Genomic DNA, 27,819 nt, shown 5'->3' on the forward strand with positions numbered 1-27,819 from the left:
GGAATAACAAAAAGAGAAAAGAGAGAAAAAATAGTTTTTAAAAAGCTCGATTTTATTAGGAAAAGGGAATTATTATGACTAGTAATGTGTGAGTGATTTGAAAAATGGAAAAAAAGGAAAAAATTGGAAATTCTTGACACGACGACTTCTACCAAAAACCAGTGGTTCGTCCTCCCGGTGGATTCCGATTGCGATTCGCCGACGATCCTCCAAAATCAATGGACGATTCCATGACCTTTGTTCGGTTTCTGTCGAATTCTCCGGAGTTTTTATGACCGTTTTGTTGAGGAGCAGCTGCTGCTGATGGTCGCGGTGTGTCCCTTTCGACTCGTTCGACGTTGGAGAACTGAAAAAACATCATTTTGGAACGCAAAAACTAGATTAAATCGCGCCGAAGGCGCACCAGACAGGCTGCTTGTGCCTCCTTTAAAAAGGATAAAAAAGCTTTCGACCACGGCAGGATTCGAACCTACAATCTTCTGCTCCGTAGGCAGACGCGTTATCCATTGCGCCACGCGGCCACACAAGAGAAGAGGGGTGCGATGGCGCTTAAGAAACACACACTCACCTTGTCGCGTTGGCCGACCACGCTGAAGAGATAGGGCGAGTTGGCAGTGAGGCGAAGGAACCCTCCCGCCGATTTCTCTTGCACTTCTCCATTTTGATAGGCGATTTTTCCGGCGACAATTGTGGCACAAACCGCAGAATGAACCGTCAGACCATCGTAAAGCGAAGTTTCCTGATTACTTTGCGCTCTATTGGATTCTAAAACTCGTTTTCCACTGGCATCCCAAATCACCAAATCCGCGTCCGCTCCTACTGCAATTCGCCCCTTTTTCGGATACATATTGAACATTTTCGCGGCATTTGTCGATGTTACAGCAACAAAACGCATCGGGTCGATTCGTCCACTTCTCACTGCTTTCTCCCAAACTATTGCCATCCGCTCCTCAGCTCCTGTTGTCCCTTTTTGAGCGATCGCAAAGTCTTTCGCTGCTAATCTCGTATTCGAATTGACAGGTCTGTGTCCAGAAGTGCACACCACCAATGGCTGTGTCGCCAGACCTCCAATAAGCTTATCCGCTGCTCCTCTTCTCAATGGGACATCAGTCAAGTGCGCAGATGCCACTTTGAGATCCTGACTGAAATACGCTCCTCCATCTGCTGCCACCGCTGCTGATGCGATTTCAGCATGTGCCATTGCTCCAGTCCCTCTAGCCTTTTCAATAGCTCCCAGGGATTCTACAGAAGACACCTGGACTATGGAAACCGGGCAGGATGCCAAATTTCCTAGTACACATACTCCGGTCACTTTATCAGCTTCCAAGGCTTCCGGCCTTGATTGTGGGTATCCTTCTGGTCCCGTCACTCCTAGCTTCAACATTTTCTTCTCTAGCATTGAAATTATCGATTTATTCTCCGGAACGATTCGAATCAGTGCTCCTAGCCTTTTCACATGCTCAAAGAGCTCAAAAAGCTTATCATCTGACATCGAAACTCCATCTAGCACAAAACTATTTACACCTTCGTTCTTCACACATTCCACCATCTCTTGCTCTGTTGATCCATTAAAATCAGTTATTGCAACTGATAGTGACACGTGGCACGATGCAGATTTCTCCAGTTGATTCTTCACTCGTTTCACCGCGGAGGTGATGGATTCTGCGCCACGTGGCCGCACGACTTCAATAATGGTGGCTGTGCCTCCTGCGACGGCTGACTTGCATCCAGTTGAAATGTCATCGATCGCCGAATCGGTGACTTGTGTGTAGACGTCGATTCCAGCGGGGAGAAGAAGCTTTCCAGACGCATCGATGACATCCGCGCCTTCTGGAGCTTCGAGATTCGGGGAGACGTTTCTGGAAGAATTTCTTTGGTTAGACGTGGCATTCGGGTATGGAATTTTTCGGAATATTTCAAGGGGAAAGCATTTTGCTACCGTAACCCTTTTTTTCAAATACGGAATTTTACGTCATTTTCCCCCATTTGACCGACGGACCGCCGACCAAATTCTTGGATTTGCGCGTCAAAATTCCGGTGTTTGCGTCCGTAGCATTTTATTTTACAACGCATTTATAGAAAAGTTTGTCGTAGAATAAGATGCAAAGTACGCGAACACTCTCTGGCATATCGCAAGTTCGAAAATTCGGCCCTTTTTAGCTATTTTTCGCGAATTTCGTCGATTTTCTTCTGATTTTTGTGAAAAATCGCAAAAATTGCTGAATTTTCGGGTTACGGTAGATTCCACTCGAAATATCGTTAAATTTTCAAAAAATTTGCGTTTTTTTTCAGATAATTTTTTTCTAGAAAAAATATCGATTTTTCGGTCTTTTTGGCCATTTTCCCAATTTCTAACCTCCCCTACAACCCTTCTTTCTCAATGTGATCCGCTCAAAAGTAGCCCCTAATGACTCCTCTCCACCTGTCCTTGAAAACGGCTTTGAGCCTAATTTCCTCTTCTTTCTGTCCCTGTCCCTTTAAATCATGTATGCATTTACATTCACTGGTGCTAATTGCACTGGCGGAAGAGAAGAGGAAGAGGACCGCGCTAATCAATCAAAATGTGGACCCTCTCTGCTGGCGCATTAGCGTTAGGCCTAGATCGGAAGATGAGGGGTTCCGTTTTGTGTCATGTTAGATTTAAACATGACAGAAAGGCTCCGGCGGCGAGAGAGCATGTGAAATCGAGAGGCGCAGACAAAAAGTTTCGTAAATCGACACAAGACCGATTCTTGTGTCGATTTACGTAGCTTTTAATCTTGTAGGGATTTGGATACAGTATTTTTTTTTGGCTGCGTGACAGCTTCAAATTTTCGAAATGTTGTTTAATAGCTACTGAGCTAAAAGCCGCTACGCCGACACGCGACGCGTCCAAATGTCTTTGGAAGAGCCAATTACGGCATCCATTTCGGTTAGAAAATTTAGCCGACCGAATTCGTGCATTTGCGCGTCAACGAACCAGAGAGTGTTTGCGGACAAATCATTCTATATTACGACGCACAATTTAAATAGTGTGTCGTGAAATAAAATTCTTGGCAAATACTCATTAGCTTGATGATCTTTTGCTAAATGCTCACTTGCTAAATATGCTCATTTGCTAAACTCGCTCATTTGCTAAAATAGTCTCAATTGCTAAATTTCATTGGCTAAATTTTGATCATTTGCTAAATAGAGGATTTGTTCAAATTGAAGGCTTAGGCTGAAACTCCTTACCGGAAAACAGGTGTTTAAGCCTAAGCCTAAAATTTAAAGCAAAAACCGGAATATTCTGTAAAAAATTGAGTCAAAAAGTATTGAAATTAGCAAATAACAGCAAAATTTCCACTTTTTCAGTTTTAGCAAATGATAAAATTTTACCAAATAAAATTTAGCAAAAGAGACTATTTCAGCAAATGAGCATATTTAGCAAGTGAGCATTTAGCAAAAGATCATCAAGCTAATGAGTATTTGCCAAAATTCTTCGTACGCAAACTAGGGTTTCCATGCGGGTAGCGATACACCCGCCCGTACCCACAGCTACCCGTACCCGCTTGATACCCGGAACTTTTTGTGTTTGCAGACAATGTGCAGCAACTTGCCGACAATTCGCGCGCTTCGCACAGTCTTCATCCGAAACAAATTCGTTATTTTACTGGCTGATGAATTCTATACCTGAATTATTTTAAAAACTATTTACTACATCAATAAGCGACAAAAATTGTCAAAAAACTCTTTTTTTTTAAATTTTAATCGAAGTGTCGGCAAGTTGCGCACATTGTCTGCAAACACAAAAAGTTCCGGGTAGCAAGCGGGCGGGTAGCAGCTACCCGTTCGCTACCCGCCCGACATGGAAATCCTAACGCAACCACTTTCTGGCATGTTGACGCGCAATTCAAGAATTCGGTCAGCTAAATTTCCGTAACCGAATAGAAGCCATTTTTCGCGATTTTCATCGATTTGTTCCCATCGTCGAGCTGACCAAATTCGAAATTTAGCTACAGTACCTTTTGTAGTTCTAATTTTTTGGTCCCACAGTAGATTAACTACCCATTTAAGATGTCCCCGGAACCCCATAAAACCCTCAAATTTGCTCATTTTTGCCTTGTTTTGAGCGCCGCTTCCATCAAGAAGAGCCTAATTTCTAAGTGCTCTTGTCCCTCTTGCACTTCAATTTATGAGGCGAGAGAGTGTGAAGAAACCGGAGAGTGCGGTTAGAGAAATATCGCATTTCATTTGGGTTACTGGGTTCTACATGACACATTTCCGGCAAGGGTTTCGAAATTTCAAATTCCCGCCAGAAATAAAGCCCCTAGGCGGAAGGGAATAGAAAATTGCGAAATTCAGAGGCTGTTCTTTATATGATGCCTTATATGGAAAATTGCGAAATTTTAAATTTCCCGCGAAGTCCCTTATAATTGCGAAATTCATCATTTTATCTCGTTTTTTGCTAATTTGTGACCCAAAAAAAACTGGGGAAAAGAGGAAAATTAAGGAGGTGACGTGGAATTTTAGAGGTCGAAAAAATTGGGAAAATCAATTTTTGTAGTTCGGAAATTTGCGAAAAATTGGATTAAGCGGGTAAAATATGTCAAAATTTTGATCGAAAAAAAACACTTTAAAAAACTTTTTTTTCGAAAAGTCAAGGAAATTTATAATTTACCTATTTTAAAAGAATTACTGATTTCACCCAATTTTCAAAAAAAAATTATTTTTCGAAAATTCTAATTCCCGCCCGACCAAAATTCAAAAACTCACTGGATAACACCATCCTCAATCAGCACATCAGCCACAAAAATCGCGTCGTCGTTAACAATTTGAGCATTTTTGACGAGCAAAATCGACATTTCTCCTCCTTGGCCACCCGCCTTCTCGGACTGCTGCGCACCCCCTCCACCACCGACGGATGCCCTCTCGCCGTCTGTCGTCTCTTCGTTGCCCGTGCTCTCTCGTCTCTCCCCGCTTTGCGTGCTATCTCGTCGCGCGTTGTTCTCGGAAGGATGACCCTTTTTGGAGGAGGAAGAAGAGCCAGTGTCGTCGTCTTTTTCTTCCATTCCCACTTTCGATTCGTACTCAAGCTGCAAGAAAAGAAAAGAAAATGGGGATAAGAGATAGAATCGCTTTTTGTTGTTCGTGAAGGAAAAATAGACGAAGGAATACAACTTTTGATGGGACAAGGAAGCCAAAATGATGGCCTAAAAATTTCAAAATTCGGGCGAAAAATTTTGAAATTCTGGAAGAGAATAGTTTTAAAATAGTGGCCTAAATTTTCCATTTTTGAAAAACTGGCAAAAGTGTTTCCTAGAAACCAAAATTTGCATTTTCTAGGCTATAAACTTGATTTTTCGAAATAAATTTAAAAACATTATGTGTCCGAGTTTTGGTTTTTTAGGCCAGCATTCTCGATTTTGATGATTTCCGGCAAATTTTCTGGGGTTTTCACTTGGAAAAAATCTGAAATTTTGGAAATTACAGAATTCATGGCCGAGTTTTTTGGAATTCTAGGCCACCAGATGCCAAATGGGAATTTCTGGATTTTTAAGCATTTTTCCAGATTTTTTTAAAATTTCGGAGTATTGCAATTTGGTAAAAAATCTGGACATTTCGAAAATTCAAATTACGGCCGAGTTTTTTGAATTTCTAGGCCACCAGGTGCAAACATGGATTTTTTTTGGGTTATTCAGAAAAATTTTTTTAAAAACAAAATTTTAAATAATGACCGAATTTTTTGGTTTTCTAATTTTTTGGTTTTTTTTGGCCACCAGGGGCAAAATGGGATTTTCTCGAATTTTAGGTGTTTATTGGGATTTACAGATTTCCAGGAAAAAAGATTTTCCGAAAAAGTCTAGAAGTTTTTAAGAATAATGGCCTAGAAACTTAAAGCCATATTTGTAGGATTTTTCTAGACTTTTTTCAGCAATTCTATTGAATCATTTTTTGGAAAATAAATTTTTCATGTCAACACCTGTCCAAACATTCCTTCTTCCAGGCCCACCAAACAAACGCATTTTCCTATTTTTCCACGTTTTTGCCCAACGATAAACTATATCAAAAATTGATGGGAGAAAAGTGCACAAAAACGATGAATAAAATATCCACCTCTTCCACTTCTGCCACCACGTCTTCTTCTTCTTCCTCCTCATCCTCAACACCGGCTCCGATATCCGGACCCGGCAGGGATTCTGAAAATTTTTTCGCGGAATATTCTGGTGTTTTCAGAACGTCTTCTTTCGCCTCGTGCCAATCGGAATCAAAATCTGGCGTTGATTTTTCCCCTTTTAGCACTTTTTCAGCGAGGCAATTTGGGTCGGGGAGCTCTATATCCGTCATATCCATCCGTTCGAAACCTTCAAACCATTCGGGACCCGGCTGCGAGAGACCTCCACGGCCACCACGACGATCATAAGCCTGAAAATTCAATTTTTGGCGAAAAATTCGCTTTTTTTTTTGACAAAAATCATGCATTTTTGGCTGAAAACTTGAAAAATTCATTGAAAGTAATATTGTAAAATTGATTTTCTTGATTTTTAGGCGAAATTTTCGCTGAAAAACATGCATTTTTGACTGAAAATCAGGAAAATTACGCGGAAATTGCGAAGAAATCGGCGATTTAACTTTAAAAAATTCAGTTTCGCGGTTTTTGAAATTTCTAGTCGAGACTCAATCTACAAAATTAATATGTGTGCGCCTTTAAGGAAAAGTACGGTTTTCGTGGTGAAAACATTTTTACACATTCAAAACTTGCTCCTTTAAAAAGAAATACGGTTTTCGTGTCGGGACTCAATGAACATTTTAAATCGCTGCTCCTTTGATTTTTTATTGAATTTCCCGTCGAAAATCTTCACTTTTCAACCATTTTTTCGTTTTTTTAATCGATTTTTTTGCGATTTCATTCAAATGTTTACTGTTTTTTCACACTAACCGCTTCATGATCTCGTCTCGCCGGCGCCGGTGACGTGCCTCCACCTCCGAAAAGTTCCTAAAACAAAAAATGGTCAATTTTTCTCGAAAATTCTCCAAATTACCATCATTCCGGACGACATCTCAAGACCCTTGTTCTTCTGCCGCGTTGGTGCCGGAATCGCATCCTTGACCGGTACTGGAGAGGATTTTCCTTCGGATCGGGCTGACGTTGGCAGCGAGGACACACTCGTCTTCTTAATCGCCGTCGTCAACGACGTTCGACTGTTCGGACGGCTCCCCATTCCTCCATTTCCTAGCTTGTTTAGTCCTAAACATTTAATTAGCTAATTAAGACGCTGTGACTAATTGGACTAATTCTAACCTTCACTACTCCTACTTTTATTAGACACCGTCTCCTCCACGTCTTCTAGATTTTTCAGCGCTGGAATTATGGGCGGCTCCGTGGGATTTGCCGACGGCGCTCTCGTCGAATACGGAGAATCTGCTAGGAATGTGATCTCGACATAGTATTTGGTGCCTTGTTGGGAGCTGAAATTTTGTAATTTTTTGTTTTTGAATTTCCAAAATTTTGAATTTTTCTTTTGGATTTCTTGAAAATCTAAATTTTGCCGGGAAATTCAAAAAACTCACACATGATTGGCTTGTCGAATTGGCGCTAGGAATGGAAGCATGATTCGGAGTTAAAGTGTGTCCGCCAACTATATTGGGGCCCTCCTCTACTTTGATTAAATTGGTATATAGATTTGCGGTTTCTGAAAATAAAAGTTTTCAAAAAAGTAAAAATTGGCAAAAAAAAGAAGAAAAATAGAAACAAAAATCACAGAATTTTCCAAAAATTCACAAAAACGAAATTTGAAAAAAGAGGAAACTACTAATCCGAAAATTGTCTGAATTACGGAAGTTTTGAAAATTTCCAAATTTTTCAAAAAATGCGGAAATTCGAAAATTTCGGGAAAAAAGTAAAAAATGGGTAAAAATCATAAAAATCTGAAAAATCGCTTTAAAAAATTACCAAAAACACTGATACTAAAATTGTCCGAATTTCCGGAAAATGCGAAAAAATGGAAAATTTTTAGAAATTCCAAAAAAGTAAAGTACGGAAAAATCAAAAAAAAGCTGGAAACTCGAAAATTTGAGAAGACGAAATCAAAAAAAAAATCACATTTTAATTTTTCAAAAAAAAAAACCATTCGAAAAATGGGAAAAATTGCTTCAAAATGTTGCAAAATAGTCCGAAATCGATTGAAAATGGATTTAAATTGGTCAAAATTAGTCAATAATTCTGATTCAAGTTGGTCCACATTGGTCCAGAATAGTCCGAAATTGACCGAAAATGGCCTCAATCAGTCAAAAAGGGGTCAAAATAAAGCTAAAAATGGCTTTAAATTGTTCAAATCTGACTACAGATCGACTAAAAATAGTCAAAAAAATATCAAAAATGTGTTTGAAATGATCTAAATCGGTCGAAATGGGCTAGAAATAGTCAAAAACGACTGTGAAATGGCTTACGAAGGTCGAAAATGGCTCAAAATCGACTGAAATCGTAGAAAATGGGTCAAAATAGGCTAGAATACTGACTTTTAAAAATCGAGATTTTTCACATTTCTCAAAAATTCGGAAAAAAAGTTTGCTCAAAAGTGTGAAAATCGGGGAAAAATAGGAAAAATTATGGTTCGGAAACTCAAATTTAAATTTATTTTTCAAAAAAAAATTCTAAAAATCCTACTACTGTAGGTTTCGTAATTCCAACTATCTATGGCGAAATCGAATTTAAAAGCCTTCGAAACAATAAAAAATCTTCCTCTTCGTCTTCTTCTCCAGAATCGATGCACGCCAAGCCAAGGCGACTAAAGGGACCCCAAAGCGATACGCCTCCTCCCCATCTCTTTTCCACCAGCCTAGAGTGTGTTCCTTCGTTTTCTCTAACCACCCTCCACACCTCCCAACACTCTCTCGTCCTCCATGTAGCACCAGCAGCATCGGCCATTTTGCAATGATCAGAGACGCAGAGGACCCCCGCACAACAATGACACGGTTTAGTTAATGTCTGGCTTCTCTGGCACTCTAGCCTCCTGTGTCCGCCGGGCGGCTTTCCGCTCTCTCTTCAATTTATCGATTTACAATTTGATCGCTGCGGCCGGTGTCTTTTTCTTTGGGAGTAAAAAGCTAGCTTCGAAGAATTCGAATTGGCGCGCATTTTTTTAAATGTTTTTACCCCATCGGAACGGGTACATACCGAATGTTTATATGACTTTTTTCAATGTTTATTTCGCAACCCCGACGGTCTTTTACCGTTGAATCACAAGCCATACCATTAGATCAAATAATTTTTATTGATATTTTTAACGGGATTTTTTTCCTGGAAAAAAATTTGTTTTTTTTAGAAAATTCGCTGAAAAATTCGCATTTTTTTTCTAGAAAAAGTTCCGAAAAATCCGTTATTTTTCTCAAAAAAATATCGCTCGAAATTTGTATAATAATGAAAAATTTGAATTTCGTCAGTTTTTTTGTGATGATTTGAGCTCAAATTAGCGAAAAGTAGCTACTTAATTTATAGAATTTCATGATTTTTCAAACTAAATTTTATAATTTTTCGGCTTAAAATCAGAATTTTCAAACCAAATTTCGCCATTTTTCGACCTAAAATCACATTTTCTGAACGAATTTTTATGATTTTTCGAGTAAAATGCGATTTTTTCAAGTTTGTGCCGCCCTTGGTTTTTTCCTTTTTTTTCGAGATTTTAAGCCGATTATCTGTTTGATTTTTCTCGTTTTTTAGCGTAAACTTCAAGACGATTTTTCGATTTTTCCTAAATTACGAAATTTCAAAATTGCTGGTCGAGATTTAGGTTTCTAGGTCATTTTCTAATTCCTAGAAATCACATTAAAAATTCTAGAAAAAACGAAATTTCTACGCGAAATTCTTGATTTCAAAATTTTTGCTTTTGCTGGCCCAGATTTGGATTTCTAGGCCAACTTCTAATTTTTCGCTATATCTTTTACCTAGAGCCAGGTCATAGTTCTAGCGTTTTCTCTCAATGTCTGCGTCTCACTCCCTCTGTTCCTATCTCTATCTTGCTCACTTGTCTTATCACCTCCTTATCACCAACCCTTTGCCACGTAGTTCCCTCGCTTTTACCACCCAGAACCGTAAAAGATGCGGTCACTTTTCCGTCTGATAATTAGTCATATCAGGCTGGCAGAATGCTAAAGGTCCTAGCACGAAAAGTACAGTAACTGAAAAACGATTTTTCCACTATAAAAGTGCCATTTTCCGTCGATTTAAACTGGAAAAATTGACTGTATGGGGTACTGTACTTTTCGTTGTGAGACCTGCGGGGGCAGAATATTTCAGATTTTTGCTTAAATTGTACGTTTTTCGCCATCGCATTCGTATCCCAAAAAATGGGCGGAGCTTCTTTCTAGCTTTTGAAATCCCAACAATTCTGCTTTTTTTCGTTTTTCACCGGCATTTTTAACTAAAAACCGCCCAAATTGTTCCAGAAAATGTCGTCCGGCCATCAGGTACAACAGTGCCTGGTCCGCGCCAATGCAAAATACGTGGATTCGGCGAAAAAAGACGTCGTCGGCGCTCTATCCCAATTCAAAGACCTCGCCGCCGGCACCGACACCTTCATGTTTCCAGACGGAAAGCGACGAACGGCGTTTCGTCTGAAAGGAACAATACCAGTCTACTATAAAGGCGCATGCTATAATATTCCGGTTACCGTATTCCTTTGGGATACGCATCCATACTACGCGCCAATTTGTTATGTCAATCCGACGGCAACGATGGTCATCAAGGTGAGTAACTGATTAGTCAGCTGATAAGGAATTGGTTTTTATCAATTTTGTTCAGGAATCCGAGCATGTGAACAAAGAGGGAAAAGTGTTTTTGCCGTATTTGAACGAATGGAGGTTTCCCGGATACGATTTGAGCGGTCTCCTTCAGATAAGTCTTTAATTTAACCGGAATTCACCCTAGATGGCCTAGAAACTCAAATTTCTAAAAATCTAGGCCAGGCAAGTCTGTAAAAAATGAACGGAAAACTAGCGAAATTTACCCGAGATGGCCTAGAAACCCAAAAAACTTAATTTTGGAATTATCGGGTTTCTAGGTCATCTATGACTTGGTGGCCTAGAAACCCGAATTTTGAGAAACCTAGGTCAGGAAAGTCCTTAAAACATGAACCGAAAATTAGCTGGCCTAGAAACTCAAAATAGGCCAATGTTTGGGTTTCTAGGCCATCTCAGATTTGGTGGCCTAAAAATCCAAATTTCGAAAAATCTAGACCATCTCCAGACACTCTAATTTTTGGTGGCCTAGAAACCTCAATTTTAAGAAATCTAGGCCACCTCTTACCGCTTTATTATCTGTGGCCTGGAAAACCAAATCGGGATGGCCTAGAAACCCAAATTACCTAATTTGACCTAGTTTTGGATTCCTAGGCCATCGTCGATTTAGTGGCCTAGAAACCCGAATTTGGAGAATCCTAGGTCAGTGGCCTAGAATCCCTAAACTCTGCAAAACCTCGGATCCACCAATCTAATCTCTTATTTTTTTCACGTGATGGCAATGGTGTTCCAAGAGAAGTGTCCCGTGTTTGCTCGCTCCGCCTCCAACGCCTCCTCAGCCGCCACGCCATCCGCCGGCTCATCTGCCACGTCGACACCCACTCCAACACCGTACCCATCCTCCCAGCCAGCCATGCCGACACCATACCCAACTGGATCCGGAGCAACACCGTATCCATCTGGAGGAGCACCGTATCCATCGGCAGGTGCTATGGGCTATAAGTGAGTGCGCTCTATTGACAACTTCCCGGTTTTAGCAAGTTCGCTTCAATGACAATATTTCCAGCCCCTACATGAACGTCCCTCAAAATACACCGTATCCAATGGGAGCCGGAGCAACTCCATATCCTTCTGGATCCGGTGCAGCTCCACCCCGTCCACCTCCAGTATCATCCCAATCATCAGTGGGCAGTGGAAACGGATCAATTCAATCGGATACGATTCGAGCGTCAGTGATGACTGCGGTCGAGGAACGGCTCAGAGCAAGACTCAGGGAGCGATTGGGTAAGTGTGCTCCATTGAGAATTGGATGGGCGGCCTAGATTTCTCAAAATTTGGGTTTCTAGGGACAAAAATAATAGTATTGTCTATTCAAAATAATCGTGCGGATGAACGAGTAAAAAAACATGTAGAAAGTATCAAAACCTGTAGAGGCGCTGTAGAGACGCAGACATTTTCACTCATTCACTCACGCGATTGTTTCGAATAAACAATAATTTCCAATTTTCCAGGAACCAATAGCGCTGAAATGGCATCAATTCGAACGACTGGAGATGAGCTTCGCGAGGGACAACAAAAGCTGAAAAAGATGCTTGAAGAGTTGGAGACGCAAAGAAACAGTCTTCAGACGGCCGTCGAAATATACTCGGCCAAGAAAACGGAGCTAGCGAAGGCGCTATCAGACGCCGGAGGGACAGATGCTCCGCCTATCGATGAGGCTATCGATGCCGCGTATCCATTGCATAGACAGATTGTGATGAATTATGCAAAGGATTTGGCTTGCGATGATTTGATTTATGCACTAGGTAAGTTGCTTTTTGGTCTAGAAACCGTCAGAAATGTCTTTGAAATCCAGAAGTTAATGGCCTGGAAATAGCCGAAACTCGGCCACCAGTATAATTTTGTCAATTACTGTAGTTTTCGTTGGGCGACCTTCGCTGGTCGGCTTCTCACTGAAAGTCTAGTGGCCTGGAAAACACCCACCATGGTCTAGAAAAGTCCGAATCTCGGCCATATTAGCCAGATTGTAATCAGTGGCTGTGGGACCTTCGCTTCTCTGCGGAAAATCTAGTTATTGTGACCTAGAAAACACCTGACATGGCCTAGGAATCCAAAACTCGGCCTCGTATAACCAAATATGTAGCAGATGACCTAGAAAAAGCCAAAACTCGGCCACCAGTGAAGTTTGGTCGGTTACATTAGTTTTTGGTCTAGAAATCCCTTCCATGGCCTAGAAATCTAAATCTCGGCCATAGACCAAAAATTGTTACCGGTGGCCTAGAAATGGTCAAAACTCGGCCACCAGTGAAATTTTGTCATTGACTGTAGTTTTCGTTGTCTGACCTTCGCTGGTCGGCTTCTCACTGAAAATCTGTAGCCTAGAAATCATCTTCCATGGCCTATAAATCTAAATCTCGGCCATAAAACCAGAAATGTAACAGATGGCCTAGAAAATGCCAAAGTTCGGCCACCAGTGGAGCTTGGCTAGTTGCGGTAGTTTTTGATTTTCCGTGGCCTAGAAATCCAAATCTCTGCAATTCAACCAAAAATGTAACCAGTGGACTAGAAAAATATAAACTCGGCCACCAGTGAATTCTGTGCTGAAAATCTAGTTAGTGTGATCTAGAAAACACCCGACATGACCTAGAAGTCCAAATCTCGCTCATCTTACCAATAACTGTCGCTGGTGGCCTAGAAATAGCCAAAACTCGGCCACCAGTGAAATTCGCTTCATTTTCAGCCGATTTTTCTCAATTTTTCACTAATTTTTCTCATTTTCTTCCAGGTCAATCCCTCAAAAAGCGTCAAATCACAACTGCCGACTACCTCCGCCGCGTTCGTGACGTCTCCCGTGAGCAATTCATCCATCGAGCCACCATGCAAAAGTGCCGAAGAACAGCGGGTCTTCCGATCTAATTTTTTTTTTAGATTTTTTAATTTTTTTAAAGGTTTAAAGACACAAAAATTACGGCTCTCTTTTTCTCTCATTTAGTCCCTCTTTTTCGTCATTTTTCTCTTCTTTTTTTTAAATTTTAATTCAAATTTTAAAGAATTCTGCTGCTCCCTGTGATCCTTGCGTGTGTTGTGAAACTCTTTCCTTTCCTTTCTAGCCAGATTTTTCTTCCTTTTCTCTATTTTTTCGCCTAGATTTTCCCATTTTTATGTTCTTTTTCTGCAAACTTTGCAGTCCTTTTCCCCGGAGACGCCGCTGGAATTAATCGAAAAAAATTGGGGACTTCTCTGCGTCCCCTCGCTTTCCACACTCTCTCGCCCCCTCCTCTTTTTCCCGCTCTTTTCCCCCATTTTTTCACTGTTTTTTAGTGTTGATCACTTTTTCCTCCGCCGTTTTTTCAGGTTTTATCCATTTTCTCCATGTAATTATGCTCCTAATTACCCTTAATTGCCCCCACATCTCTCTGCCCAAAAATCAATTACCTAATTTAAGAAAAAGACACTGAAATTTCAAATTTTCCTTTTTTTTTGAAGTTTTTCGCTATTTTTAAGCCGTTTTGAGCAGCGGTTTTGTATCTATTTTTTTGCATTTTTTAGACTTTTTTAGAGTTTCTAGGACATTTATTTCTAGATTTTTTAGAATATTTTTCCCAATTTTTTGACTTTTACTGGCTATTTTTAAAATCCTAAATTTCAAATTTTCCAGCAGGTAGTAGTGCTTAGCGCCTCCCCTCCTTCAGATGCAAGCCATCAAATGTGTCGTCGTCGGTGACGGAGCCGTCGGTAAGACGTGTCTTCTCATCTCCTATACAACGAACGCGTTTCCCGGAGAGTACATTCCAACGGTAAGTGAGTCTGAAAATGGCTGAAATTCTGGAAGTTTTCGAAAAAAACTAAAAATTTGAAAAATCTCGAAAAATCGAAAATTTAGAAGTTTTGAAATTTTCTGAGAAAAATCGAATTTTCCCGGAAAAAATATAAATTCTGTTGATTTCAGAATGCACTGAAAATCTGAAAAATTTTGTTAATTTTTGAAAAAAGAAACAGAATTTCGAAGCCCACCCGAACAGTCAACTTTAAGCTCAATTATCTCAATTTCTGTAGAAGATATCAAAAATTTGTCAACTGACAAAATGTTTATCATAATATCAGCAACATTTTATCAGTTGACAAATTTTTGATATTTTCTACAGAAATCGAGATAATTGAGCTCAAATTTGACCGTTTAGATGTGGCTTTTTTTGCGAAAATTTGAAATTTTCCAGGTGTTCGACAACTACTCAGCAAACGTGATGGTCGACGGACGGCCCATAAACCTTGGTCTATGGGATACAGCTGGACAGGAAGACTACGATCGGTACGCTTTTATTCAAAGAACCCACTAAACCCCGCCCCTTCTTTTCCAGACTCCGCCCCCTTTCCTACCCACAAACCGATGTATTCTTAGTGTGCTTCGCCCTGAACAATCCAGCGAGTTTCGAGAATGTTCGTGCGAAATGGTATCCAGAAGTGTCGCATCATTGTCCCAATACACCAATCATTTTGGTTGGAACCAAAGCCGATTTGAGAGAGGATCGCGATACCGTTGAGAGGTTTGTGTTTTTTTTTTCATAAATCTACGCTCCTTTGATTACTGTTAATCATTGAAAAGTTGAAAAAACTAGGCTAAAATAGTTTAAAGGCGCTAAAAGAGTACGGTTTTCACTTTTCAACGCTGCTCGTTTAAGAATTACTGTAGATGCATTTTCGCTTTTTCTCAAATTCACTTCGATTTTGATTATTGGAAAAAAGAGAAGAAACTCAGCAGAAGAAGTTGAGTTACAGTAATCCAATGAAAGTTTTTCATAAATCTACGCACTTTTGATTACTGTAGCTCAATTTTTTTTTGTTTTTTTCTCGCCCATTTAACAGAAAATGTAACCGGTGGCCTGAAATTATCAAAAATTCGAACACCAGGGAAATTTGCTCCATTTTCAGCCAAAATTCTACAGTAATCCTTTAAGGAGAGGCGTTGGAAAGCGAATACCGTAATCGTCATGTACTTTCAAACGATTTTTCCGTTTTTTTTTAATTTCCGACGAATAGGCCGTGAGTTTTTAGCCTGCATTCTAGAGGCTCATATAGCCTGCGGCCCTAATTTTCAGTCTTTGAGACAAATATTTTCCATCAGGTGGGGCCTATGACCTGACAGAGCTTCATTCCAAGCCATAAATGTAGCCGGTGGCCTAGAAATAGCCGGAATTCGGCCATCAGTGAATTTTGGGCAGGTACGGTAGTTTTCGTCCTGGGACCTTTGCTGCTCTGCTGAGAATCTGGTTAGTGTGGCCTAGAAACACCTTCAACAGCTTAAAAATCCAAAGCTTGGCCTTGTAAAACCGGTGGCCTAGAAATATCCAAAACTCGGTCACCATTGAAATTTGCTCCGTTTTAAGCCAAAATTATGAAAATTTTCCAGACTCCGCGAACGACGCCTCCAACCCGTCAGCCAGACTCAAGGATACGTGATGGCCAAAGAAATCAAGGCAGTCAAATATCTGGAGTGCTCGGCGCTAACACAACGTGGCCTAAAACAAGTCTTCGATGAGGCCATCCGAGCCGTTCTGACACCTCCACAACGGGCCAAGAAGAATAAGTGCATCGTTCTCTAGACATCTTTAATTCTCTCTCCTTTTGTTATTCGCACAAAAGTCGATAAATCCATCCATAAATCCCTGAACCTCTCACTGTGATGCGACCACTTTTTCTTCTTATCCTTCTCATTTTCAGCCAAAAATTTTATAGCTGAAATTGTTTTCTTAAAAATTGATTCATAATTGTCAATGTTGCAAAAATTTGCTTCACATTTTCTAAGCCAAATCCTCCCCTTCAAGTGCTTTTTTAAAAATTTCAAAAATCGGTTTTTTCTCTTTTTTCTAGGCATCTTCACCACACAACGAAAATACCCATACTCCCACACACACGAAATTCTCTATATATATTCCCAATTTTTTTGATTTTTGTAAAATGTTTTATCTTTGAATTCATTCAATTTTTATCAAATCGATCCCCCATCCATCCTCCTTTAAGCTTGTTATCTCTCTATCCATACTCTTTTTTTGTGTCGTTTTTTTTATTATTTTAAATATTATATTATCGGATTGAATTTTTGAAAAAGTTTGCGTTTTTTTTGGAGTTTAGGGAAGAAAAACTGAAAATTTGAAAAAGCTTATTTTTCTCAATTTTCAGACTGAAAATAGCCCGAAAATTGAGAAAAATTACAAAAGAATAGCTGAAATTTGTTCTGCAGTAATCCCAAAATAGCGTATTTCGTCTATTTTTCAACTTTTCGATAAAAATCCTTGAAATTTTGAGAAAATATACGGAAAATGGTTTAAAGGCGCATGTAGATTTCGCTTTTTTTTTCATTTTCGGATATTACTGTAGAACTTTTTTTCCATAAAATCGAGAAAAACTGGCGATAAAAATTGAGCTACAGTAATCAAAATGAGCATGGATTCATATAAAATTGGTTCATTAAAAATTTCTGAAAAACCGGAAATTTTGAAAAAAAATCGCTTCCAAAAAAAACCAAATCTTAAAGGCACATGGTTACGGTCACCAATTCGTGGCCTGACTATTTTTCTCTTCCACGGCCCTCATTTTTTCAGACCACACCAATAAAGGTTGATTTCGACAATATATTCAATTACCCTGCAGTGGGTGTTTGTCTGTTCGTCTATTTCTCTTTTCTCGCGCGACGCGTCACGCGTCGCGGTCGACGAAAAAGAACTAGGCCCCATTAGAGAGGACTGTATTCTATGCTCCTGACCATCGTTTGATTAATAGGGGTCTTTTTCTATTTATTGATTTTTCCATAGTTCAATTTTTTAATTTGCACCATGCTCACTTTAAACTATGAGCCAATTTATCTCGGTTCTTCTAGAAGATATCGAAAAATGTCCAACTGATAAAATGTTCATCATATACCAAAAAATATTTTATCAGCACAAACTTTTTTGATATCTTTCACCGGAGCCGAGAAAACTCGGCTCGAAATGGATAGTTTTCCTCTAATATCAACTTTGAGCTCAATTATCTCAGTTCTTATAAACGATACTAAAAAATTGTCAACTGATAAAATGTTCCTCAGAATGTGAAAATTAATTTATCAGTTGACCACTTTTCGATATCTCTCATAAGAAGAGAGATAATCAAGCTCAAAGTTGATGTTCAGGGTGCCACAACCGTGTGCAATTTGAGATTTTATTTTGGTTCTTTCAAAAGTTATCAAAATAAGGTCAACTGTTCAAATGTTTATCATAAAATAACCAACATTTTATCTGTTGACAAATTTCAGGTATCTTTCATAGGAATCGAGATAACTGAGGTCAAAGTTAGAAGTTCGGTTCTTTATATAGTGTATACTTTCAAACGGTCTACCGGACCATTCCTTTTTTTACAGTTTCGATATTTCTTCTTTGCAAAAGGAAATATTGTATGATACATTTTGATAAGCGCTTCAAATTTATATATTGTCAAACAAGGTCTATGAAAGGAACCACCCTCTGTTCTAAATTTAGTTACTGTTTTGAAAATCTGATAATGTTGCAGATTACTTTCACCTGCACTTTCAGCTCAATTATCTAATTTTCTGTGAAGATATCAAATAAATGTAAACGATAATAATTCAGACGATATTATGAAAAACATTTTATCAGTTGACAGATTTTTGATATCACTTACGAAAATTGAGATAATTGAGCTCAAGTTTTCATAATATTACCAAATTCTTTTCATTTCAGATCAATGGACATCGCCAATGTACGACAAGAACTTGACGAAATCCGCGCAGAATGGAATCGAGAAAGAGAACGACTACGACAAGAAATCATTGAAGCGAATCGCCACCGTGCTCAACACGTCGATGAACGCGTTCGTGTAGTTGCTTTAGAACTAGCCGTGGACCGAGTTCAAGCTCAATTCGGAAGAGCTCCACCACTTCCTCCACCCCCACCACCTCCACCTGTCAAACAAATCCTTCGTTGCCGGTTGTTAAATCACAAATTGGTTCCAAATAAGCAACTTTATCAAATTACAACTGGACCAATTGAAATGTACATTCAAAAAAGTGCAAACGGACAGTGGACACCTTCAAAGTTCGAGGCCGAAGAGGTAAGAGTTCTAGAAGATTATAATGGAGTAGTCATGTAATTTTAAGCCAGCCGCTCCAAATGTGCTACTTCCAAATGGGTTAACCAACAATTTTACCAGGTGGTCGGTAAGTGTTTTTAAACGTTTCACAGTTTCAAAAAGTTGTCAAAAAAGGTACGGAATAATTGTAAATACTATTCACCGACGTCTCAATTTTTTTCCGTATTTGCTAAAAAAGAAGCCCACCCTATGTATGATTTCAAGCTCAAATATATCGCTTTTTATAAGAGATATCGAAAATATGTCAACTGATAAAATATTGTTGGTTTTATGATAAATATTTTATCAATTGACAGATTTTTGATATCTCTTATAGGAACCAAGATAATTGAGCTTAACCTGTAAGTGTAGAGCTGTCGTTTATTAGAGCAAATAGGGGGCAATTAAAACTCTGAAATATAAATATTTGTTTACTATTTCCAGCTCAAGAGAGTCTATCTTTAATTTTCTTAAAGATAAACTTGTGATGATCTTTATTCCAAAAGTTATACAGTTTCGAAAAGTTTCCAAAAAATTTTGACAATACTGAAAATATCAATGAAAATACCAATACTGACCGTATTTGCTCTAATCAAAGACCCTGTACGTACATTTTTAGCACAGTTATCTCAATTTCTGGAAGAGATATCAATAATCTGTCAACTGATAAAATGTTAGTGATATTATGAATAACATTTATCAGTTGACCGATTTTTTGCATCGCTCCTAGGAAACGAGATAATTGAGCTCAAAGTTAACGTAACGTATAAGGTCCATTTTTTTCTAAATTTTTTAAAAATCGAAACCATTATGACCTCAAAATAATTCATTCTTTTCCAGGCCGCTGACGTCATGAACTGGGCCGCCCAATTCATCGACGATGCACACGACCTAGATCATCTTGCAATGTACGAGCTTGATGGATACGGTGTGTACCATATGGTTCGAAATCAAGGACGTCCTGGAGTTGTCCATCTTCGAAGATTCTCCGTTGAATCAAATTCTACAGTAACCATCAATCCTCCAATGATTCCTGCAGGTGTTGGAAGGATACCGAATGATGTTATGCTTCATCTCACCTTACATCTCAATCGTCTCATTAATATTCTTCATGGACATAATGATCACGTGGAGGCTTGATTTGTTTTTTTCTTGATTTGTTTTTGACTTGTTGTCTGTTTAAACCTGTCATTGTTTGAATAAACGGGATTTTCTATTTATTTTGAGTATGAGTGCTTTACAATTATTAGGATGTTAATTTTTGAAACCTCTAAATTTATGAAAGTTTTGAAAACAATGAATTATCAAGAACAATTCATATATTACTTTTGATACTTAAAAGAAACAGTAACATCAACCTTGCAAAAACACTTGAAAATAGAATAATTTTTCATTCATTTCTATTTTCTAAAAATTACAGGAAACCGAAATATTTCTAATTTTTTTCTAGCAGTCTTCACTGGAAAAAAAAAGAAAAATAACCTTGGATGTTTTAATGGCTGCATAACACTTCTTCGTTCAATTTCAGAGAAGATGAAAAAAAACCTGCTAATTCCAATTTTACCTTGAAATTATTTCCTGGAAAAACCTGTTTCATAGAGATGTTGAATTTTTGTGTTGTTTGCTGTTTTTAATTGAAAGGGATTCAACATATTTAATGGACTTCGAGCTTTTTATATAAAAAACATTTCTCCTGCTTCAAAAGTTTACGAAATTTCCCTTTTTAGGCGATTTTGATTGATCCACGGCAGACTCTGACTTCTAATCTCTGAAATTTTCAGATCAAACTGACAAGTACTAAGCCCTTATTCAGACACCCAAAGCTGCCTTTTTCTTTTTGGTCTTTCCAAGGATCCTTCTTCCATTACAACCCCATATCCCTACTTATGCAGTAACCACCATGTCTGCGTCTCTGCTCTCTTGGGAACATGATCCCTCTTTTCACACCATAACAGTACTTTTCCAGGCGTCGCGTGTCGCGTCGCGGCTGACCCGACGAACACCTGCGAGTATGCGTCATTCTATTCGATTTCCATTGGTCACCATCTGATTTAGGAGGCCTTCTTCTGATTTTTCGAAAACTTCTATATTCTACTCTACTGACTGCCGTCTGATTTTGGGGGTCTATTCTTTCTGATTTTTATGAAATTTTTGCGAAGATGACGACAGTTATTTCAAAGTAAGTTAATGTCATATGTTTTTGAATCTAAAATCTAAAATAAAAACAAATTGAAACTTCAGAATTTGGAAATTTCCAAGAAATTGATTTTTTTTCAATTTTTTGTAGAATTCAGAATTTCCGAAAAATTGAAATATTTGTAAATTTTGGTTGACTAGTAGAGGCACACTGTATTAGAATAAATAGGATAATGTGTTTTTTTCAGATAATGAAGATTATCGATTACCATCTGGGCAAGTTGGCTAACAAGTTCGGTCCGGGTGTGCCGGGGAGGAATCGTGCCGCATAAGAGAAGGAGAACTATACCATGAACAATGGGAAAATGAAAAGTCAGGTGGAGATGTTTACTGTCGAAAACATTTAAAAGAGACCGTCGTTGAAAAGGAAACATCCAGAAGAAACTTTGATGTTCGCTGAACCTTCCACCGTCACGATAATCATGTTGAGGAGCACAAGTTCAAGTGCGTCGAATGCGGAAAATGGGCTCATCTCGTCTGAGCAAGATTCCCCCTTACCAGCAAAATGGACTTCGTATGCAGTTCTAACTTTATTTTAAAGTTGTTCAACATATCTTTTTTTTATCTCCCTAACCACGTTAGTCGCAAACTTTTTTCTATGAAGTGTTCAATTTTGTTTATTTTCTAACACACTTCAATGACCAATTTTCCACACTATGTATAAATGATTCCAATATACTCCAAAATGCTTTTAATCGATTTTGAACAATCTTTGAAAAATGCATTCTTTTCGTAGTTCATCAACCGATATGTATTTGAGTAAATCCGCAGACCTGATTTTTTGTAGCGAAGTAATCAATTAGACGGGCCCTTCTAATACAGGTTTTACGGTATGTACATATAAGGTACATTTCTTTTTTCGATTCTGAAAAATTCAGAATAATCATTTTAGTTGAAATGACCTACTGTCCATTTAGTTTGAAACGCTCAGAGAATAAATACCAAACACATGTAGAACTCAACTTCAGAATGACCATTCTTCAAGAATTCCTTTATAAAGAAATACATCATCTAAAAAAGAAAACGCATCAAAATCTACTTAATCCCACTTTTCATTGAAAATACCTTTTCAAAAAGTTGCTGATTCATAGAGATTCTGAATGTTCGATTGATTTGACGTCTCTAATAAGAGAGTGGCTATGAAAAAATCTATTATATAATCGATTTTTCTGATAATAACATATTTTCAGAGATTCTGAAAATTCGATTCTTATAATAACATATTTTCAGCGAACTTTGATAATTCGAAAAAAAAATTATTTTTGCTTCAAAAGTTATTGAACTTATTGAAAAATTTTAGAGATTGCAAATCGAATATCTACATGCAATTTTTGCTGTTTTTTTTCAATTTTTCAAGATCTTTCTCTTTTTTTCAATGAGTCTCAGCAAATCATTGCACATAATGTTGTCAAAAAAGAATTGTCTTCTAATCCCTGAATTTTCAGATCAAACTGACAAGTACTAACTACTTATTCATACAAGCAAAGTTTATTTTTTCTTTTTGTTCATTCCAAAACGTTGCCTATTCCTGCTCCCATTACACTCCCCCTATCCCTATTCATATCTGCGTCTCTGCTCGATTTGTCCCATGAGTCCCCTATTCACACTTTAATGATACCTGTGATCGTTTTTTATACGCGTTACGTGTCGCGTCGCGGCTGACCCGACGAACACCTGCGAGTATGCGTCATTCTATTCTATTTCCATCGGTCACCATCTGATTTAGGAGGCCTTCTTTTTCTGATTTTTTGAGAACTTCTATATTATATTCTACTGACCGCCGTCTGATTTTGGGGGTCTATTCTTCTTGATTTTTATGAAATTTATTTCCGAGCAAGGACAATAAAAGTTTTTTTCAAAGTAAGTTGTGTTTGTTGTTGCTTGTAAAAAATTGAAATTTTCGCTTTTTCTATGTATTATAGCAACAAAAATATGTTCGGTCAAAGTTGACAGTTTAGGAGACACTATTATGGGAAACTTCAAAATTTCGAATTTTTAAGAAATTGAGATTATTTTTCTATACAACACTATGTGTGAAAGCAATTCAAAATTTCACTTTTTTCTGGGCACTGGAAGTTTCCACTTGCAGTTTACCTAACTAAATTCTCTCAGCTTACATTTAGAATTTCAAAAATTCACAAAAAATTGTCTAAATTCATTGTTTCTTCCAGCCGTGGTCCCCAAATTATTCGACAATCGAGCGCCCTCAACGTCTCTTGCATCCATCGCAGCGCGTCTACCATACCAAGTTTGTTTTCGCCACTTCATCCGTGGCTCAGATTGGTGAAATATGGGGTTTGTGTCCAACTGGCTCAATGAAACATTGCCATCATCTCTTCTCGTTGAGCCTTGGGATGTACCGGTGTATGCGCCGAGGGGAGGTTTGTGAGAATATGAGTTCATTCTTGAACTTTGAGCTCAATTATCTTGCTTCCTATTAGAGATATCGAAAATCTGCCGACTAATTAAATTTTGACCGTCATATCACTAACATTTTATCAGTGAACAACTTCTCGATATCTCTTCCAGAAACCGAGATAATAGAGGTCAAAGAGTATTGTGCTTACGCAACCATCGGCTCCGACAAAAACTTGAAAATACAATAAAAATTTTAGCTTGGCTGTTGGTATCAACATGAAGTCCATGATAGTCGCCGAAACCAGAAGAAGTACTCGTAAAAAAGAAATGCTCAACAGTTCGATTCGATCACAGCCATCAAGTTATTCAAAATCGATCCACCACTGACTGTTTGGGATTCCTGATTTAATTGTATTCCTTTATTCTCTATTCTCTTTAATCTTGCATGGTATTTCATCGTATTTAAATCTTTCGTATACAATAAACTTGTAACTATCTAGACGACTGTGTTCTGTTATGTATTTCAGGTATCAAAAATTAACGTCTGGGAGATCCATCAGGCATCATCTAATACCAGCACAATTCCAATTCCCGATCTTCAAGAATACAATCCCATAATAGTGTCTCCTAAACTGTCAACTTTGACCAAACATATTTTTGTTGCTATCTATTTCTTACTAACTAGTAAGGAAACTTTTCTGTCTGTCTGTGTGTGTCTGTGTGTCTCGGACTTTTACTTGAATAACTCAAAGGGACATGAGACTCCTATAGTGGTATGTAGTATGTAGTCATGGACTACCGAGCGCTTCATGCCCATGGTATTCTGGGCCTGGGGCCTGGGGCCTGGGGCCTGGGGCCTGGGGCCTGGGGCCTGGGGACAATTCATGCAGTGAGATGACACACGAGATACATGATCATTTGCAGCGTTCCTGCTGATGTCTCAGACTGAAAATAAGGAAAAAATAAGCTGAAAAAAAGAAATTAACGATTTTCGATTTTATCTTCTGAATCGTATATGCAGAGGATGGGATACTAAATAACATTGATGATCTGTTTCGAAAAATCTCATTTCCTGGATATGTCGTCGAAACTATAATAGAAGGGAAGATAGATAAACGTTTACTGCTTCACAATGTTTCCACGTGATCAAAATCTGGAGGATTTCAATTGGAATTCTATAAATTATTTTGTTTAGGATGAAAGATTATGTAATGGTTAATGAAAATTAAATTTCTGCTTTTCCACAATGACTACTTCAAACAACTTAAAACGGCGAAATAAATACTGCTCGAAACGGCAAAAAAATTCAAAACGATAAATTGAAAATCAGTAAGAACAAAAATCATTTTTTCAATTCTAGTTCTTTCAATCAAAGAAGAATACTAAAATATGAAGGAAAAATAGTAACAATTTTTTTGAATATAGAAGGTGAGTGCACCAGAACTTGTCAACTACGAAAATAGAGTTCCGTGTTTGACTTCCAATCTATAAAATTTTCAGGCCAAATTGACAAGTACTAAGTACTTATTTCGACATCCAAAGTTTTCTTTTTGATCATTCCAAGCCTATTTCTGCTTCCATTACCACCCCCTATCCCATACTTATGCAGTAACCATCATGTCTGCGTCTCTTCATCTCACACGTTGTAATAAGAGCCCCTGTTCACACTTTAATGATACCCGTAACAGTACTTTCATACGCGTTGCGTGTCGCGTAGCGGCTGACCCAACGAACACATGCGAGTATGCATCATTCTATTCTATTTCCATTGGCCTCCATCTGATTTAGGAGGCCTTCTTTTTATTTTTTGAGAACTTCTATATTCTGTTCTAGTGACAGCCGTCTGATTTTGGCAGTCTATTATTTTTGATTTTTATAAAATTTATTGATGATGAAAAATTATTTCAAAGTAAGTTAATGTAATAAGTTTAAAAAAATAAAAAGACCTGAAAATCCAAAACATTAAAGTTCAAGAATTTCAGATTTTTTTCACTTTTGAGAATTTCCAAAAAAAGGAATATCTGGAAAATTAGAGGCTTAAGGATATTCAAAAAAAAAAAATCATATTCTTCCAAAAATTGAATATTTTCAAACTTCGAATGATTTAAACTTGAGCATTTCAAAACTTTAAGAAGTTTAGGTTTTTAAACAATTTTTTTAAAACTTAAAATTTCGAAAAATCAGGAACTAAAAAAAAAAACTCTGAAACATCTTGGAAGTTTATAAATTAAAAAAAAATAACGAAAATTCAAAAAATTAGAAAAACAAATATGAAATTAAAAGTCTAAAATGACAAAAACTGATTGTTCCAGAAGGACCTCTAACGGACCGGTTCAACAAACTCAACATTGACTCAAGCCATCCGTTCGTTTACAAACACATTGGTGCCTATCAGTTGTCTAACGGCCCTGAAAAGCATGCTGATGTTATCTATGATGGTCAGAGGATACGTGGATAATGGTCCCCTCAACACCAACCAAAGATGTTCTCCGCCGCAATTCAGAAGCGAGATTTACAAGAAACTGGTTGCTGCCTACTGGGATTACGCTAGATCCATTGGATTCTGGAGGTGTTTCGACTATATGAGCACACCACGGAAAGGAGACGACTATTTGCTTTTTGGGCATCCGGCGACTCGGAGTGGTGTCAAGATGCAACTGAGACAGCGAGGACAGAAGGGACGACTATCTACCAGCCCCAAAAGATAAGCGTCGAGGAGAATGAAACAGTCGCTCATTTGGCGGATCGTCTGTTCTATGAAAACGGACTTTGGCCCGATATGTTGAAAGTCTACTTGGACGAAAGAGAGGAAGGAGTTAGAGAAGAAGATTTCAAAAAGCACGTAGAAGAGTAATCGGAAGTGTTCAAGACAAGTCTTTTCTTTGTCGATTTCTATCCTGAGAAACCAACCAATATGTCATTTCGAATCGAGACCCGCTTCATCCAAGTGAAATTGCTGATACTCGTGAAAATTGGATGGACCATCATCTTCAATTCGACACCGGAGAGAAGTCAAGTATTCATCACAAATGCAACTGCGTGCTCTTGCCAAGGAGATCGTTGAGATGGAGGATTATGACGATCAGGTGAGCAGCTTTGAAAATTTAGAAAATGATAATAATGTTCTATTTTACAGAATCAGCCGTCTACATCTGGAACCAGCACTTTGATGCAATCATTCGCACTGTTTTTTATGTCATTGTTTCTAATTTTCAAAAAATAAACCATATTTTTTTCTAAAATTTCCAAATTTGAAATTTAACACTTCAAATCTCACCAATTTTAAAAAATTCCCCAATCTTCGTTTTGGAAGTTCAGAATTTTTTGTCAATTCCTGCGTCTATTACAACTCCTCATCCCTACTTATGATCTGTCATGTCTGCGTCTCTCTGCATTTCACACTTCGAACCATGAGCTCCTCTCCCATCATTAACGATACCATGACCGTTTTTATATGCGTTGCGTGTCGCGTCGCGGCTGCCCCGACGGACACCTGCGAGTATGCGTCATTCTATTCTATTTCCATTGGTCACCATCTGATTTAGGAGACCTTTTTCCGATTTTCTTCAATTTCTATATGCACGCAAGGATGACAAAGTAAGTAGATGTAGTGATGATAAAAAAATATAGGAAATCTGAAAATCAAACATTTGGGAAATCAGAAATTTAAGAAATTTGAAAATTCCAAAAAATTCGAAAATTTACGAAAAAAATATTGAACTTATTCAAATTTTTGAATAATTTTCAGAAAATCAGCAATTAGTGAAATTTCTGAAACTTGAAAATTCCGAAAAATACAACAAACTTTCAAAGACAAAAATATATCTCAAAAAAAAAACTTTCAGTGTGTCCATGTGGTGACGTATATGATATGGGTACTCACAACCCATTCACCAGAGACGTTGCCGAGATGACTAGGGCCGAAAACTGGCCTGCTCCAATCAACTATATCGAAGTATCAGAAGTCGCAGTTCTCCTCAGAGAAGAAATTCGGTTCAAGAGCAATTCAAAAAAAAAATTGGACTTCCGCCTCTTTTTCAAAAGTCTTGAAGGAGCTCGGTTAGTAGATTAGTCTTATTATCAATTCACTGATTTGCAAGAAATATTAATGATTAGTGGAGACACATTCTTTCATTTAGCAAGTCTTTGAAAATCAGTTTGAATTTTTTTGAGGTTTTAGTAAAATTTGTTTTTCAGAGAGATCACCGTTCCTAATCCTGAAGGCATTTTTCCGAGTTTAAAGTATTCAATTTCCGGATCCATGTCGTGACGGATATGATTCACGAAACCGCATGCAAAGCAATGCCTGAAGGACTATACCATGTGAAGTGGACGGATGATAACCAGGAAGAAAAGAAAAAGAATGTATCCAATGTACGGAGCTCTCCAATGTGCTTGGAAATGCAAAAAGAAGATTATCAAGCAAATGAAGGAATACAACTTAATTAA

At 38.1% G+C, this 27,819-nt stretch overlaps 7 protein-coding genes and 1 non-coding gene across 8 annotated transcripts; 6 read left to right on the forward strand and 2 right to left on the reverse strand.

Moving 5' to 3' along the window:
- Positions 1-148: 148 nt before the first annotated feature.
- Cbr-unc-33 lies at positions 149-7,571 on the reverse strand (the record flags this gene model as incomplete). The annotated part of the gene is made up of 8 exons (XM_045245003.1): positions 149-346; positions 569-1,859; positions 4,735-5,054; positions 6,076-6,384; positions 6,899-6,955; positions 7,002-7,207; positions 7,262-7,428; positions 7,531-7,571. 8 exons carry the CDS (start codon positions 7,569-7,571, stop codon positions 149-151), a joined length of 2,589 nt encoding a protein of 862 aa, XP_045095598.1.
- CBG28519 lies at positions 449-521 on the reverse strand. Its single transcript has one exon. It is a non-coding gene (tRNA).
- A 2,836-nt stretch (positions 7,572-10,407) lies between the features above and the next one.
- On the forward strand, positions 10,408-10,864 carry CBG15029 (the record flags this gene model as incomplete). The annotated part of the gene is made up of 2 exons (XM_002632791.1): positions 10,408-10,704; positions 10,760-10,864. 2 exons carry the CDS (start codon positions 10,408-10,410, stop codon positions 10,862-10,864), a joined length of 402 nt encoding a protein of 133 aa, XP_002632837.1.
- Positions 10,865-11,470: 606 nt separating this feature from the next.
- CBG15030 lies at positions 11,471-13,611 on the forward strand (the record flags this gene model as incomplete). The annotated part of the gene is made up of 4 exons (XM_002632792.2): positions 11,471-11,697; positions 11,762-11,979; positions 12,207-12,500; positions 13,481-13,611. 4 exons carry the CDS (start codon positions 11,471-11,473, stop codon positions 13,609-13,611), a joined length of 870 nt encoding a protein of 289 aa, XP_002632838.2.
- A 776-nt stretch (positions 13,612-14,387) lies between these two features.
- Positions 14,388-16,295, forward strand: CBG15031 (the record flags this gene model as incomplete). The annotated part of the gene is made up of 4 exons (XM_045245004.1): positions 14,388-14,492; positions 14,913-15,004; positions 15,054-15,239; positions 16,103-16,295. 4 exons carry the CDS (start codon positions 14,388-14,390, stop codon positions 16,293-16,295), a joined length of 576 nt encoding a protein of 191 aa, XP_045095599.1.
- A 2,137-nt stretch (positions 16,296-18,432) lies between these two features.
- Positions 18,433-19,956, forward strand: CBG15032 (the record flags this gene model as incomplete). The annotated part of the gene is made up of 3 exons (XM_002632794.2): positions 18,433-18,798; positions 18,845-18,904; positions 19,657-19,956. 3 exons carry the CDS (start codon positions 18,433-18,435, stop codon positions 19,954-19,956), a joined length of 726 nt encoding a protein of 241 aa, XP_002632840.2.
- Positions 19,957-23,646: 3,690 nt separating this feature from the next.
- On the forward strand, positions 23,647-23,757 carry CBG26276 (the record flags this gene model as incomplete). The annotated part of the gene is made up of 1 exon (XM_045245006.1): positions 23,647-23,757. One exon carries the CDS (start codon positions 23,647-23,649, stop codon positions 23,755-23,757), a length of 111 nt encoding a protein of 36 aa, XP_045099621.1.
- Positions 23,758-26,399: 2,642 nt separating this feature from the next.
- On the forward strand, positions 26,400-27,819 carry CBG15035 (the record flags this gene model as incomplete). The annotated part of the gene is made up of 2 exons (XM_045245007.1): positions 26,400-26,456; positions 27,607-27,819. The coding sequence occupies 2 exons, from the start codon at positions 26,400-26,402 to the stop codon at positions 27,817-27,819; spliced, it is 270 nt and encodes an 89-aa protein (XP_045095600.1).

This window comes from Caenorhabditis briggsae, assembly GCF_000004555.2.
Source record: "Caenorhabditis briggsae complete genome, chrIV, whole genome shotgun sequence".
Taxonomy (NCBI): domain Eukaryota; kingdom Metazoa; phylum Nematoda; class Chromadorea; order Rhabditida; family Rhabditidae; genus Caenorhabditis; species Caenorhabditis briggsae.